Here is a 16803-nt window from a genome sequence, read left to right as displayed (position 1 = left end):
TCTTTCCATTCCTGTGCTTTAGAAGTGCCACTTCCTTAGCCTAATTATAATTAAGCTGCTTTATCATGTTATGACTGAGACCAAAATAAGAGGTTCAGTAATTTAAGTTTTCTCTTCCAACCAAGAGGCTTGTGTTTCTGAAAATCCTTGAACCTAGTTGAGGCTTAAAATTTTAAGAGGGGAGTAAGAATTGGGAATGGATGTCATAAATTTATAAAAGCCATTATAAATTTTTTTTAGGGTCACTAAAATAGAAAAAGTGCTATGAGGAACAGAAAATAGTGACTTGGTAAACATTAAATGAAGAATGGAAGGTCTGTTTTGGTTTGGAATAGGAATAGCTTCCCTTAGAAAACATTTAAACTGAGATGATCTGCAGAGTATTTGTGGCAGAGGGAAAAACAAGCCTAAAAACCCTAAGGTGGAAACAAGTTTGATATGTTGTAAGAAGATAGTGCTGTGTGGCTGGAGTGAAGAAAGAAAAAGTTAAAATGTGGCTGGAAGTCTGGGAAGGAGCCAGAGAAAGTTCAATGGGAAGTGGGGGCCCGTGTTGGTATTAAGTAGAGGAGAAACTTTAGCTGGTTTACATTTCAAAATGATTAGTCAGGCAGCCCTGGCAGTGTGTACTTCCTCACGGGCCTTAATTGCTCAGACTACATCAATTCACCCTCATCTATTCTCTTGGCACTCTGCACTTCCCCTTTATTACTCATCTGAGTATTAGTTGCTTACTAATTATATTACTGTTCCAGAATATAAGCCCCATGAGGACAGGCATTGGGTCTGTTTACCACCAGAGTTCCTGTTTGGGTCCCTTGCCTGATTAACCATTCTGCAGATGTACACACACTGTTGATCAGAAGGGAATCAGAGTGCTAACAACTCAAAGTGAATGTCTTAGTCATAGTGGCTCATTAGCATTGTTTTTTCCTTTAAAATATAAAAAGAATATGTAGCAAAAGAAAAGATTATTGGGCAATAAGAAACTGATTCTGGTTGATTTTTTTTTTTTTAATTAGCTGAGTCATTTTGAGGAACTCAGTTTGTCTGTGCTTCAACTTTAATGTAATAAATATTTTTGAGAGCCAGCTATATATGTTGCATTGTTCCATGACCTTTCATTTATAAATTTGAAATTCATAATACTTTGCCTTGGAGATATTGCATACCTTACTTCCAGTCAGATTTCCAGTAACTTCCACCATCTTAAACACGAAACCAAAAATTGTAAAAGTCTCCAGGCAATAAGGAAAGTAGCTGTCATAAATCTTATGCACTTCACTTGGCAAAAGTAAATGTGGCCCAGTGAATGTTGAGCAGGATTCCTTGATTTCTCTGATCATTTTTCAGAAACTCAGCTCTTTTATTTACCCTCTGGAAGTTTGTAGTATAAGCCAACTTCAAGGAAGTGATACAGTTGAAACTCTTAAGTGAAATGTTTGGAGGAGACAAATGAGAATTTTACTTTAATCTTGTCAACTGGGTAAATTAAAAACCAACCAGTTTTTTTTTTTTTTTTTTTTTTTTTGATAGGGTCACTGTCGCTCAGTGGCTCACTACAACCTCTGCCTCCCATGCTCAAGCAATCCTCCCATCTCAGCCTCCCAAGTAGCTGGGATTACAGGCACAAGCCACCACACCTAGCTAATATTTTGTATTTTTTGTAGAGATAGGGTTTCACCATGTTGCCCCGGCTGGCATTTTTAAAGGAATTTACAGTCTTACTCTTGTTAGTAGCATATCAACTTTGAACTGTTTCTCCATGTAGTCTTGGTAATGTACTGCTCATCTATCTGTAACTTTTTAAAAGGATTATAACTGGGGCCTCTTGATGCGTTTGGGGACGTCTAAAACTGCATGCTAAATTTGTGCACAAGCTTACTATAATTGATAAGACTCCCCAGAAATAGTTAAAGACTACTAAATATGTACTCTCCTTTATGACCATTGACATGAATTTATAAGAGAGATTACTAGAATTAAGGTAAAGTTTGAGACTAGAAGATAAGGAAACTAACAATACTATACCAGAGTTGTTATTATCTTTTTACATACGCCAGGTAGCTTTGGGTACCTCTGATATAACTATAGCATAGCAGTAATCGACAGAGAACCACAAATGTTTCTCTTTCAGACTGCCCAGATGTACAGGTTAATTTCAAGTAGTTATTCTCAAAAACTTTTGTTCTTTAAAAATGTCTAATTATATTAGCTACCATCTTAAAATGAAGAACCTAAGGTAACCCAGCAGAGAGCAAAGTCTTTGACTTTAAAATCATAAGAACATTTAATGTTTAAATGTCTCAAAGTAGAAAAAAATACTTTTCTTATTTTAAGGTGTATAAAAACCATGCAACTAGATTTATGATTCTGGAATCATTCTTTTTTTTTTTTTTTTTTTTTTTTTTGAGATGGAGTTTCACTCTTGTTGCCCAGGCTGGGGTACAATGGTGAAATCTCGGCTCACCGCAACCTCCGCCTTCTAAGTTCAAGCGATTCTCCTGCCTCAGCCTCCCGAGTAGCTGTGATTACAGGCATGCACCACCACGCCCGGCTAATTTTGTATTAGCCAACATGGATTTCTCCATGTTGGTCAGGCTGGTCTTGAACTCCTGACCTCAGGTGATCCGCCTGCCTTGGCCTCCCAAAGTGTTGGGATTACAGGTGTGAGCCACCACGCCTGGCCTGGGATCATTCTTATACAGCAGTGGTTCTCAAAGTGTGCTCAGGAGGTCCTAAGGAACCTGAGACTTGTTTGCTAAGGGCTCCATGAAGTGAAAACTTTTCATAATAATTCTGAGATGTTATTTGCCATTTTTCATGCTCATTTTCTCATGATTATGGAGTGAGGTTGTTCAGTTGGCTACATGATGTGTAATGTTACAGCAGATTGAATGCAGAAGCTAGATGTTATGAACTGAACGTTTGTGTCCTCCAAAATTTAGTGTGTTGAGACCCTTACCCCCTGTGTAGCTATATTTGGAGATAAGGGCTCTAAGGAATTACATAAGGTTAAATGAGATCACAGGGATGGGGCCCTGATCCAACAGGATTAGTGTCCTTATAAAATGAGATACCTGAGAGAGCTCAGTTTCTCTGAATAAGCACAGAGAAAAAAGCCATGTGAACATATAGCAAGATGGTGGCCACCTACATGCCAAGAGAAGAGGCCTCAGAATGAAACCTACCTTGCTGGTACCTTAATCTTGGACTTCCCAACCTCCAGAACTATGAGAAATAAATTTCTGATGGTGAAGCCATCCAGCAGTCTGTAGTATTTTGTTGTGGCAGTCTGAGCAGACTAAGATACCAGATATTAAAGAGATTTGCAAAAACGGAAATTATTTTTTGTCTTGAAAAATATAGTCAAATTTCATCAAAAGCATCATTTATATTAACGGAACGGGTTTATTTTTATTAATATTATTATTTTGTTGAGGTTCTTTTGTTTTTTTGAGACAGAGTCTTGCTCTGTCTCCCAGGCCGGAGTGCAGTGGTGCAGTCTCGGCTCACTGCAACCTCTGCCTCCTGGGTTAAAGCAATTCTCCTGCCTCAGCTTCCCAAGTAGCTGGGATTACAGGCATGCATCACCAGGCCCAGCTAATTTTTGTATTTTTAGTAGAGATGGGGTTTTGCCATATTGGCCAGGCTGGTCTCAAACGCCTGACCTCATGTGATCTGCCTGCCTCGGCATCCCAAGTGCTGGGATTACGGGCATGAGCCACCACACCTGGCCTATTATTATTATTATTAGAGACAGGGTCTCACTCTGTTGCCCAGGCTGGAGTGCAGTGTTGCAGTCACAGCTCACTGTAGCCACTACTGCAGGCTTGAACTCCTGGGTTCAAGCAGTTCTCCTGCCTCAGCCTCTTAAGTACCTGGGACTTCAGACATGTGCTACCACAGCTGGATAATCTTTGTGGAGGCAAAGTCTCACTATGTTGCCCAGACTGGTCTCAAACTCCTGGGCTCAAGAGATCCTCCTACCTCAGCCTCCCAAAGTGCTGGGATTACAGGCATGAGCCACTGCACCTGGCCAGATTTATTATTTTTGGTGAATGAATGAATATTTTAAAATTTCCCTTTTAATTTATAATATACTAAGTATCAATAGATATAACCCACATAAACAAAAACTATTTGGATCCTCAGTAATTTTTAAGAGAGTAAGGGGTCATGAGACCAAAAGTTTGAAAATAATGTGTATTGTTTCCTGGTTACTCATTGTTAAAGGACTGAGACTAGACAGTGTTTCTGTTCACTGGAACAGACTTGGCAACTGTAGTGGGTTGAGTGAGTAGTGTCCCCCCAAATATTCATGTCCACCTGGAACCTCAGAATGTGACCTTGTTTGGAAATAAGCTCTATAGATCTGTGGATCTTGAGATGAAATTATACTGGATTTAGGGTGATCCCTAAATCCAATAACGAATGTCAAGAGAAAGGAGAGGGATATTTGGACACAGAGACAGGGAAGAAGGCCGTGTGAAGGAGGAGGCAGAGACTGGTGTTATGCTGCCACCAGAAGCTGGAAGAGGGAAGGAACGATTCTAACCTAGAGCCTTCAGAGAGAGCATGGCCCTGCTCACACCATGATTTTGGAGTTCTAGCTTCCAGAATTGCGAGAGAATAACTTTCTGCTGTATTCAGCCATCAAGTTTGTGGTAATTTGTTATGGCAGCCCTAGGAAACTGTAGCAACCCTGGACTTGAGTTCAAGGAGAAAAGATGATAGGAACTCCCACCTCCCTTTTCACTTAGCATACCACCTTCAAGAAAGAGTGCTTTCTCTTTAAAATTGTCCATCTACTCTGCCAACAGTCATATCTTCTGAGAAGTTTTGCCTCAGCTAAGTGCCAGGAGAAAAGCATCTGACTAAAAGATATGAGGATAAAGATAGATTTAACCTAAAAGATATGTAGGCATTTGCATTTTATGAGAAACTGGTTAACATGGAGGAATGCTAATTGGTAAAATGTTGAACATTTAGAGAGGATATTGCTAGCTACTAGATTGAGTTATTTGGTGAAGTATTGGGGGAAAAAAGCTGAAATCAAATATTTAATATTTAGCATTCTTTAGAGGAAAATTAAAATAATGTAATAGATATTGATCATTAAATTGCCTTGTCTATTTGTATTATTTACAGGTCCAAAAATTTATAGTTTTAATTCTACAAATGATTCTAGTGGTCCTGCAAATCTGGATAAATCTATTTTGAAAGTAAGTAACCAAGGTTTTGAGTCATTTCAAGAAATGTTTCCCCCTTTTTTCCCCAAAAAAAGATGTATCCTTAAATGTAAGAAAATGATGGGGTGTTTTAAATTTTTGTAAATAATACTCTAAGAGCTAATCTCTACTAAAAAGAAGTAGATCATATACATATGTTGAGAGACAGTAAGAAATGAAGGAAGGTCTGGTTAAGATCTAAACTTCTTAAGCATGGCATATACATTTTTTCAGGTCTGTCTTAGAATACCTTTTCACCCTCCTCTCTACTACTTTGATCTCTACTTAATATTTTAGTTCATGGGACATCTCATGAATATCTCATTTGTTCTTCTAAATCCGTGATTTTACAACTTCTATCTTTTATCCATGTACTCTCTGCCTAGAGTGCCCTTATTTCCCCTTTTTATTTGTCACCTCTGTGACCTCTATGAAGTCGTTTATCAACCGCCAAGTTGATTTTCTTGGTGGTTCTGCTATTACTTGATATATCTTTTTTGAGAATTGCCATGCTGGGTTATAATTTATCTCTTTATATATATTTTCTAGGCTAGACTGCGAATTTCTGAATTATATTTTTGGGCTTAGTTTATAGTAGGCATGTAGTTAAAAAGTAATAAAGGGAAGATATTTTTGTAAGTAGATGCTTGTGTACTCTTAGGTCAAAAATAACGAAAGAACAGAAAATAAAATGGCTAGTAGGAAAAAGTAGGAATCAAAGTCTAGAAGCCAAAAGAATTTGTGTAGCTTATTACTACATATTTAGTTTTCAGTTTTACTTGTTATACCCCTTTTTAGTGCAGCGTTCATTCTTTTAGATTGTGTGCTTGCACTGGTTTACATTAAACCCCTCCAAGAATTCTGATTCAGTATGTTTGGGATAGAACTTAGGAATCTTTGTGACAGCAACCCGAGGGTGGTCCAAGGACAATGTCTCGTGACATTGCCCTCGAGAGGCTTTTTCTTGCCGTGTGTTATCTTGTTGCTTTTTTCATACCACATTTTTTCTTAAAGAAATGATAGGAATGTGGTCAAATGGGTGGTAGTCCAAAAAATGATAATTACTGTATCTGATTTTAGCTGAAATTTTGGGCTTGGTTGGCAGAAATATAGAAAACTGTATGATTGGCTTTTAATTTTTTAATAATTTAGCTTCTAAATGATATGACCTGTTTGGCCTCAACAGGTGGTAATTAATAACAAACTAGAGCAGAGAATTATTGGAGTGATCAATGAGCATAAAAAGCAAAATAATGACAAAGGAATGATTTCTGGAAGACTTACTGCCAAAAAATTGCAGGTATTTTGCAAACTTTTTTAAGTTCCTTAGTTTTAGCGAAGCATTTTTAGACAGCTCCTCATGTGAGATAAAAATGGCTTTACAACTTTCATTGAGATTTTATGTAGATCATTTCCATCTCTAAGAATAGAGAAAGAATTGTGCACACCTTAAGAAGGTACAAGTGCACACATTAAAATGGTGATATGAAAATTAAGGTATATCCCCAGAATTATATTATTGAGCACCTACTATGTTAGATTCTGTGCTGGGCACTTTGTTTACATTTTCTCTGACACACAGTCCTATGAAGTAAATGTATTTGGCCCCATTTTTTCAAGTGAAAGAATTGAGGCTTGCAAAGATGCCATAAATTATACCCTAAGGTTACTAGTAAACAGGGTCTGGATTTGAACCCAGCTCTGCCTAACCATAATGATTATGCTTTAGAAAGTATGTTAAAATGCCTTATCTTTATGTATAAAGATGTTCACTGAAGCACAGCTTGTAATAAAAAAAAAATATCCTAAGTGTTCAGCCATAGAAAAATATAAAATTAAATTAGGATATGTCCACCCAGTGGAATATTATGTAACTATTCAAAGTGATGATGCAGAGTTTACACGAACTTGGGAAGGTGCTTATGTTATAATGTTAAGTGAAATCTCTTTTTACAAAATTATGGAAAAATGACTGAAAGAAATGTACTACATTTAGTATCTTTGGATAGTGAGAATATGGATAATTTCTCCTGATTCTCTTTTTTAAAGATCTCTGGTTTCCAAATTCTTAATTCAGTAAACACATTTCATTTTTAACTGGAAAAAAAAAAGATTGTTTTGAAATTATAATTTGTGTCAAAGTTTCTGGTTTAAAATGAATGGGATAATTAGTAACACAGGAAGGGAACTTTGACAAATGTGACTTTTTTTATATTTGCTTGTCATAGGATTTATACATGGCTTTACAAGCATTTTCATTTAAGACAAAGGACATTGAAGATGCCATGACCAATACACTCTTATATGGAGGTGACCTTCATTCTGCCTTGGATTGGCTCTGTTTAAACCTTTCAGATGGTAAACAATATCATTAAATTCTTTCAGTTTCTAAAACCTTTTGAAGTAGTTTTGGTATTTGTATCAACTTTTTGGCTCATACTCATATTTTTTCACTGTCATAATTATTTACTTTTAAAGTGTTCTTACCTCCTGTTCTTTTCAGGATATTTTCCTTAGAGATTGTGGCCTATGCAAGAAAATATTATGTTTTGTGTTCAGTTGTTGATTGTTATTTTGCTATGTCCTTAATACAAGGTTTGCCTGTCAGTAAGCTATGTCTCCTGGTTTTCTGTTTATAAATTAGGACTGTCCTTGAATATATAGCATTTTATTAAGCAGAAGATCATGATTGTAATCTTTGGCAAGAATCTGGACTGCAAATGGCTTGTGGTGACTAAGGATACTACCACATGCTATGACAGAAAGCCAAAGAGTGGGAAGGATTAAGATCTTACGACAATTTAGGAGCCTAACATTGAGGGTGAAATAATGGCCAAATACAAGAGGGCTAGCTATCATCTGATGAGTATGTTCACTTCTAGTTTGACAAATAAAACCAGGTTCATCTTAAGATTTCTATTCTTAGGAGATGAGGGAATAGAAGAAAATTAGGTGCTCTAAGTCTAGGCAAGGTTTGCAAATGCTTAACAAATATTTGTGTGTTTTATGTATCATATGCCTGTTTATTTTCAACATAGTTTCTTTTATTTTAAGATGCACTTCCTGAAGGATTCAGTCAGGAATTTGAAGAGCAACAACCTAAAAGTAGGCCTAAATTTCAGTCTCCTCAAACACAAGCCACTATTTCACCTCCATTGCAAACTAAAACAAAAACATATGAAGAAGACCCTAAGAGTAAGGTAATTTGAGAATTAAGCATTTAAAGTTGTATAAAATCAGAATGGAGCACATGTAACGGTTTAAAGAGTATAAATATTAGGTTTCTATAACATTTTTACTTCTTACAAATAACTAATTGGTTTGCCAGACTTTTCTATCACTGTTTGTTTTAGTTATTATTATATAACAAACCACCCCAAAATGTAGTGGCTTAAACCAACTATTATTTCTCATGATTCTGCAGTGTGTGCTGGGCTCAGCAAGGTGTTTCTTCTGTTCCAGGAAGTATCTTCCAGGGCTGGAACATCCAAAGTGGCTTCTTCACTCCCATGACTAAGCTGGAGACTAGCCAGGCATCCCTCTGTCTACATGTTTTTTCCACATGACTAGCTTGGGTTTCCTCACATATAGTGGTCTTAGGGTGGCTGGGCTTCTTATTGCATCTGGCTTCCAAGAATATTTTAAGATGATAAGCCAAAATGTACAAATTCTTATCATACTCCTGCTTTATCATTCTTGCTAATGTCCCATTGACTGAAGTAAGTCACATGACCAAGTCCAGAGTCTGTGGAAGAAAATTACAGATGAGTGTGAATAATGGGACTGTAATTCATTAGGGCGTTACACTTAAATACTCTGCATATTGTAAAATGTCTATGGAAAAAATAATCCTCATAAAACCACTGTTTTTAAGGAATAACACTAGTTTTTTTGTTGTTGTTTTTTTGAGACAGAGTCTTGCTCTGTCGCCCAGGCTGGAGTGCAGTGGCACGATCTCGGCTCACTGCAAGCTCCGCCTCCTGGCTTCACGCCATTCTCCTGCCTCAGCCTCCCGAGTAGCTGGGACTACAGGCACCCGCCACCACGCATGGCTAATTTTTTTGTATTGTTAGTAGAGACGGGGTTTCACCGTGTTAGCCAGGATGGTCTCTATCTCCTGACCTTGTGATCTGCCCGCTTCGGCCTCCCAAAGTGCTGGGATTACAAGCATGAGCCACCGTGCCTAGCCAACGCTAGTTTTTAACAGTTCTTTCATTCTTTTTTACCGCTTTATGTAAACATATTCTTTGGATTTTGCAATTGTAAATTTCTTAATGTTGAGGTCAATTTATTTGTCCTTCACTGAGCAATAAAGAATAACAGCTTATATGTCTGCTGCTTTTGAGTGTGAAGAAATTGTAAAAGCAGTGACAAGATAGTTTTGACACCTTTTTCTAACTTTGGTTTTTCAGATATTTGTTTTCTCTTTCTAGCCAAAAAAGGAAGAAAAAAATATGGAAGTAAATATGAAAGAGTGGATTTTACAATATGCTGAACAACAAAATGAAGAAGAAAAGAATGAGAATTCTAAAAGTTTAGAAGAGGAGGAAAAATTTGACCCTGTGAGTAGAAATTTGTATTAGGCTTCTAACTGGATGCTCCTAAGCAAGATATATTTACTTTTCTGAGCCTTAGTTTGCTCATTTGTAAATTGGAAGTGTACCTCCAAGGGGTTGATGTGAAGATTAAATAAAATAACACTTAGGCAAAAACTTAGCAGAAAGTTAACTGCTCAAAAGATGTTAATTACATTTCTCATGTTTAAAGAGATAATCATCAAATATTTTAAAATGATTTTTATGAGTAAGGAGTATGCTAAATTCTTTAGGTAATAAAAAAAGATAAGGCACATTCCTTTACAGAAGTTCACGGTCTAGAGAGAAAAACATAGACATCATATGGTAAGATAGAAATATAAGGTAGAAAATATACTAAGTCAAAAAAAGCAAGGTATGGGAAATACTGCAATACATGTATCTGACAAAGGACTTCTATACATAATTATATAAAGAACCTTTAAAAATAGACACCTCACAAAAGTAGATTAGAGAAATGAAAATGAAAACTTAAATGAGATACACTATATATCCATCAGAATGACTAAAACTAAAAAGATCAGTAATACTAAATGTTGGGAGGAATGTGGAACAACTGGAATACTCATATTGCTAATGGGAATGTAAAGCTAATGGAAATGTAAAATGGTACAGCCACTTAGGAAAACTGTTCCTTTCTCATAAAGTTAAACAAATACTTATCATGTGACCCAACAATTTTATTTCTAGGTATTAAGAAAAATTAAAACATTTGTTCACAAAGACTTGTACGCAAATGTTCATAGCAGCTTTATTTATATTAGGCAAACACTGCAAACAGCCCGTATGTCTGTCAACAAGCAAATGGTAGAAGTTGTAGAACAGCATGTGTAATCTGATGAATTCATTTGTATGAAAGAATATATATAGCTACATATTTGCTTTTTTACATAAGCAAAGAAAACATCTGGAAAGAGACACAAGAAGCTGTTACTGGTGATTAGGACCAGGGTGGTAGGGTGGGATGGAGAATTCTTTTTTATATTCTTCTGTATATCTAAGTTTTTTTAAACCATGTTCCTGTATTAAACTAATATAAGTAAAATATTTAGGGCAGTGTAAGTCTACTTTGAGATTTGGAGAAAGAAGAGGTCTCTTCTGATTGGAGCATTAAGTCAAGACTTCAAAGAGATGGGACCTAAAGGATGCACAGAGTTCAGACAGGCAAAGAAAGATGGGAAGATGGTCCACATGTGTGAAATAGTGTGAACAAGGGTACAGCTGTGGAATTGTACAAGGAGTCTTTCAGTAGTAAAAAATGGATGAGCATATATAGAGATAAGATGTATAGATGAGTACTGGTAGATAGGAGTAAACAGGTGAGTTCACCTGAGACTGGAAGATTTTGATATCCAGAAGGTGATTTTGACACTTTTCCTTTGACAGTAAAGAGCCACTACAGATTTAGGGGCAGGTGACTCACAAGAATTTTTAGGTCAAGCTTAGTAGCATTCGAGGTGGTTTGGAATATTAAGTGATGTTTAGAGCAATTTGGAAAGGGTAGGGAGGCCATTATGGTAGCTATTGCACTTGCTCAGGTGTGAGATAATAAAGGTTCAAATCGGTAATTGGAAAGGAAGGGAGACATTTGTAAAGCAAGAATCAATAGAAATTGGTGATTTACGGAATATAAAGGCTAAGGAAGATTTCTTCAGAGAAGATATACAGATCACCAGTAAGTGTATGAAGAAATGCTCAACATTACTAATCATTAGGGAAATGCAAATCAAAACCACAATAGCATACCATTTCACACCCGTTAGGATGTCAGCTATCAAAAAACTGGAAATAATAAATGTTGACAGGGATGTAGAGAAATCGGAACCCTGTGTACTGTTGGTGGGAATGTAAAATGGTGTAGCCATTGTGGAAAACAGTTTGGTAGTTCCTCAAAAAATTAAAAATTGAATTACCATATGATCCAGTAATTCCATTTCTGGGTATATACTCAAAAGAATTGAAAGCAGAGTCTTGGAGGAGATATTTGTACACTGTGTTCATAGCAGCATTATTCACAATAGCTAAAACGTGGAAGCAATCCAGTACCTATCAATGAGACGAATGAATAGGTAAAATGTGGCATGCACATCAAACTGAATAGTATTCAGCCTTAAAAAAGAGGGAAGTTCTGGTACATGCTACAACACGGATGGACCTTGACCGACGTTATGCTAAGTGAAATATGCCAATCAGAAAAAGACAGATACCATATGATTTCACTTATATGAGGTCCCTAAGTCAAATTCATAGAGACAAAGTAGAATGGTGGTTGCCAGGGGCTGGTGGGGGATGGGAGAATGGGTAGTTAATGCTTAATGGGAATAGAGTTTCATGTTTGCCAGATAAAAAGGGTTCTGGAGATGGATGGTGGTGATGGTTGTACAACATTATGAATATATTTAATACCACTGAACTGTACACTTAAAAATGGTTAAGATGGCAAATTTTATGGGGGGAAAAATGTGCCAAAGATGGCAAGAGGTGCATAAGTGGAGGGATGGTGGTATCATTGCCAAGTACAGGAAAGATGGAAAGGATAAGTATTATTTGGGTGAATTTGAGGTGGTAGCTAACCCTCCTGTCTGTTACACTGTATTGATATTTCTCTCTACACAAAATGGTACCAAAATTTGGCTAGATATGCTTGCTTAATTGTCTCTTTTTCCTTCTTTTAACAGTTGTGTTTCCTTCTGCAGTCCATAGTTTTATGCTTCTAATCTGCTGTCACTTATTAACCTGAGGGGGAGAAAAAGAGTAATTTGAGTTTAACTTTAAACTCTTCCTAGTTTTTGCTCAGGAGTCAAGTTGTGTCCTTGAGGGTTATGACATCCATTTTCCTCAAAAGCCATATCTTCCATAAGATAAAAGATATGTGAAATTAACTTTCAGATGAGTATTATTATTACTGCATGAATAATCCTTTAAATACACATACTTATGAAACAACTTTTTTTTTTTTTTTTTTTTTGAGACAGAGTCTTGCTTTGTCACCCAGGCTGGAGTGCAGTGGTACGATCTCAGCTCACTGCAGCCTCTGCCTCCCAGGTTCCAGTGATTCTCCTGCCTCAGCCTTCTGGGTAGCTGGGATTACAGGCGTCCGCCACCACACCCAGCTAATTTTTGTATTTTTGGTAGAGACGGGGTTTCACCATGTTGGCCAGGCTGGTCTCCAACTCCTGACCTCAGGTGATCTGCCCACCTAGGCCTCCCAAAGTGCTGGGATTATAGGCGTGAGCCACCGCACCTGGCTGAAACAATTTTTATAGAAATGAGCTCTACTTTTTATTCTGCAGTTTGCTTTGGTTTACTAACATGTCAAGGAAGTTTCTCCATGTGGGTCACCCTCTTTCTTTTGCTAACCTTATTTTATTTTCTAATGACTGAATAGTCTTCTCTGTAGAGATGTGTCATATATGATTTCCAGTCATATATTTACAGTCAGTGCCTCACCAAACATCTATGCACCTGCAAATCTGTGTATTTGTTTAATTTCTCTATGAAAAATTCCTAAAAGTAGATTTGCCGGATCAAAGGATAAGGTAAAAATATCACAGATTTTGATACAGTTTATTGACTATAGATAAACTAATCTTGCTCTTCCTTTTTTTTCCCCCTCCTCATTGTTTTATTTGGAATAGAACGAAAGGTACTTACATCTTGCAGCAAAACTGCTGGATGCAAAAGAACAAGCAGCTACCTTTAAACTAGAAAAAAACAAGCAAGGCCAAAAAGAGTCTCAGGAAAAAATAAGGAAATTTCAAAGAGGTAAACACTTTAAAATACTTAGATGTATAAATGTAATTGTCTTCTATTTGTTGGCCTTCCTGGGATGGATGATGCTTCCTTTTAATGTGTCTGCCCTTTTCTAACAGTTTATACATGGGATTAGCAAACTTTTAAAATAATAAGTAGTAAATACTGTGGACTTCATGGGCCATACAGCCTCTGTTACAACTATTCAAATTTGCTGTTACAGCACAAAAGCAGCCATAGACCATACAAAAATGAATGGCTGCGTTCTAATCAGACTTTATTTATGGATACTATAAATTTCAAATAATTGTATCATGTCACCAAATGTTCTTATAACTACTTGAAAATGTAAATACCATTCTAGCTTGCAAGCCATACAAAAACAGCCAGTGGACTTGATTTGGCCTACAAGACATAGTTTGCCAACCTGTGATTTTTATACCATAAAATATCGTCATTCAAGAGAGAAAGGTGAATACAATTCCATAAGTATTTATTTCTAATGAAGATATTTGTTTTTCCAGGCTTATTGCACCTATTAAATAATTTATTTTAAAATTTTTGTATATGTTGTGAAAATTAATAAATTGCCTCTGATTCCTGCACAGATTCCTAACAGGAATTATTAAATAATTGGCTACAAGGAAAAAGAAGGAATGCAGTTTTTTAACCATTTAAAAAAATAAGGCATGAAAACCATGAAACTCCTGGTGTATAAATACCAAAAAAGTAAATAAATAAAAGATAAATAACAATTTTTTTAAAACCGTGAAACTAAACATTATATTTTTTCTTGGTAGAAATGGAAACTTTAGAAGACCATCCAGTATTTAACCCAGCCATAAAGATTTCACATCAACAAAATGAAAGGAAAAAGCCTCCTGTAGCCACAGAAGGAGAAAGTGCATTGAATTTTAATTTATTTGAAAAATCTGCAGCTGCTACTGAAGAAGAGAAAGGTAAAATTAAGGGAAGATGGTCAGGGTGTAATTTATAAATAATAAAATGTCAAGGAATATATAATGGTAAAATTCGTTACTTTGCATTCTGGCAAAGTACGTAAGATGGCAGTGAAGTTACACTTTATAAGCTGTCTTGAAAAAGTATTAACAATTATGATAACATATGTACGGCATTTTGTAATTACAAATAAATATCTTGCCTCAGTCTCATCTCTCTCTGATTCATCTCCAGACTGCTGCCAGAGTTATCTTTCTATAATACAGATCAAAATGTGAGTTTCCTGCCACCTTTAATGGCTATGAGCCTACTGACATCAGTAACAAGTCCAAATCTTTTAGCATGGCATTCTGGATCTTTTGCATTCTGCCACAATCTACCTTTCTACCTTATTTCATTGGCTTATTACTCCAGCCACCTTACTCTTTAAAACATTGGCTGTTTTATGGTTTCATGACTTTGCTCACCTTGCTACCCCCTACTTGGCCAACCTGTTCCCAACTCAAGGCTTAATGCAAACAGCTCCTCTTCCCTAAGCCCTCCCTAACTCCTTCCATACCACCAGACAGGTAATCATGTACTTCTTTGTGCTCCCAAGTTAATTTTTTTTTTTTAATTTTTTGAGTTAATTATTGATATAGCAAGTACAGTATTTATCAGATTGCATTTTAGTTTTGAGAAGACCATTCACTATAGTATCAAATAATATTTTAGTGTTAATCATAATACTATAATTTGCATTATAGTTTTTAGAAGACCAGACTGGATGGTCTTCTAAAAACTATGGAAGTGTTTTAGTTAATTATTTTTTTAAATAATAGTATATAGTAAATAGTATAGTATTATATACTATAGTTTAATAGTATACTATTTACTAATAGTAAATAGTATAACATATAGTATTTATCACATTGCATTATAGTTTTTAGAAGACCATCAAGCATAGTATTTATCAGATAATATTTATAGTATTTATCATAATACTATAATTTGCATTATAGCTTTTTTGTTGTTGTTTTTTGTTTTTGAGATGGAGTTTCACTCTTGTTGCCCAGGCTGGAGTGCAATGGCATTATCTCAGCTCACTGCAACCTCCACCTCCCGGGTTCAAGTGATCCTCCTGCCTCAGCCTCCCAAGTAGTTGGGATTATAGGCATGCACCCCCATGCCCAGCTAGTTTTTGTATTTTTAGTAGAGTTGGGGTTTCGCCATGTTGACCAGGCTAGTCTTGAAGTCCTGACCTCAGGTGATCTGCCCACCTTGGCTTCCGGGGATTACAGGCGTGAGCCACTGTGCCCAGCCTTTTTCTTTCTTTTTTTTTTCTTTTTTTCCAGCTCAGGCTGGAGTGCAGTAGCACAATCTCGGTTCACTGCAACCTCCACCTCCTGGATTCAAGCAATTCTCCTGCCTCAGGCTCCCCAGTAGCTGGGATTACAGGCGTGTGCCACCATGCCTGGCTAATTTTTGTATTTTTAGTAGAGATGGGGTTTTGCCATGTTGGCCAGGCTGGTCTCAAACTCCTGACTTCGGGTGATCTGCCCTCCTCGGCCTCCCAAAGTGCTGGGATTTACAGGCATGAGCTACCGCGTCTGGCCACACATTATAGTTTTTAGAAGACAAGACTGGATGGTCTTCTAAAAACTGTAGAAGTTTTTTAGTTAATTGTTTTTTTAAAAAAAAATTCTGAGTTAATTATTGATATAGCTAGTATTTATCAGATTGCATTATAGTTAGTTTAGTCCCACACTAAATTGTCAGTTTTTTAAAATTATTCATTCTTTCAGTAGTATTTATTGTTTTTGTGGGGGATTTTCTTTGAGACAGACCTTCACTCTGTCACCCAGGCTGGAGGACGGTGGCACGATCTTGGCTCACTGCAACCTCCGCCTCCCAGGTTCAAGCAATTCTCCTGCTTCAGCCTCCCAAGTAGCCGGGATTACAGGTGCATGCCTGCATGTCCGGCTAATTTTTGTATTTTTAGTAGAGACGGGGTTTCACCACGTTGGCCAGGCTGGTCTCGAACTCCTGACCTCAGGTGATCCACCCACCTCGGCTCCCAGAGTGTTGAGATTACCGGTGTGACCCACCATGCCTGGCCTCAGTAGTATTTATTGTGTGTTCAGTAATGAACAAAATAACCTAGTCTCTGCCTTTTTCAAGTGTACAGTAGAAAAGGTAAGCTTCAAATATACACAATACATAATTACAAATTATGATGTGTGCTATCAAAGGAAGTAGCTTATAATAATATAGATAACAAAGGGGTC

General features: G+C 36.7%; 1 protein-coding gene across 2 annotated transcripts in view; it reads left to right on the top strand.

Moving 5' to 3' along the window:
* Positions 1–16803, top strand: part of DHX29 (DExH-box helicase 29) — a 52659-nt gene that overhangs the window by 3839 nt on the left and 32017 nt on the right. Inside the window, exons 2-8 of one of the 2 annotated variants that reach the window (XM_054487951.2) lie at positions 5149–5222; positions 6415–6528; positions 7457–7586; positions 8283–8428; positions 9662–9790; positions 13462–13588; positions 14377–14535. In XM_054487951.2, the coding sequence (XP_054343926.1) occupies positions 5149–5222; positions 6415–6528; positions 7457–7586; positions 8283–8428; positions 9662–9790; positions 13462–13588; positions 14377–14535 (879 nt within the window). The remainder of the gene's footprint in view (positions 1–5148; positions 5223–6414; positions 6529–7456; positions 7587–8282; positions 8429–9661; positions 9791–13461; positions 13589–14376; positions 14536–16803) is intronic. The other variant, XM_054487952.2, reaches the window with a different exon arrangement.

Source organism: Pongo pygmaeus, chromosome 4 (assembly GCF_028885625.2).
Source record: "Pongo pygmaeus isolate AG05252 chromosome 4, NHGRI_mPonPyg2-v2.0_pri, whole genome shotgun sequence".
NCBI lineage: Eukaryota > Metazoa > Chordata > Mammalia > Primates > Hominidae > Pongo > Pongo pygmaeus.
Note: the sequence above shows the minus strand (reverse complement) of the source record. Positions and strands in the feature narration are given on the sequence as shown.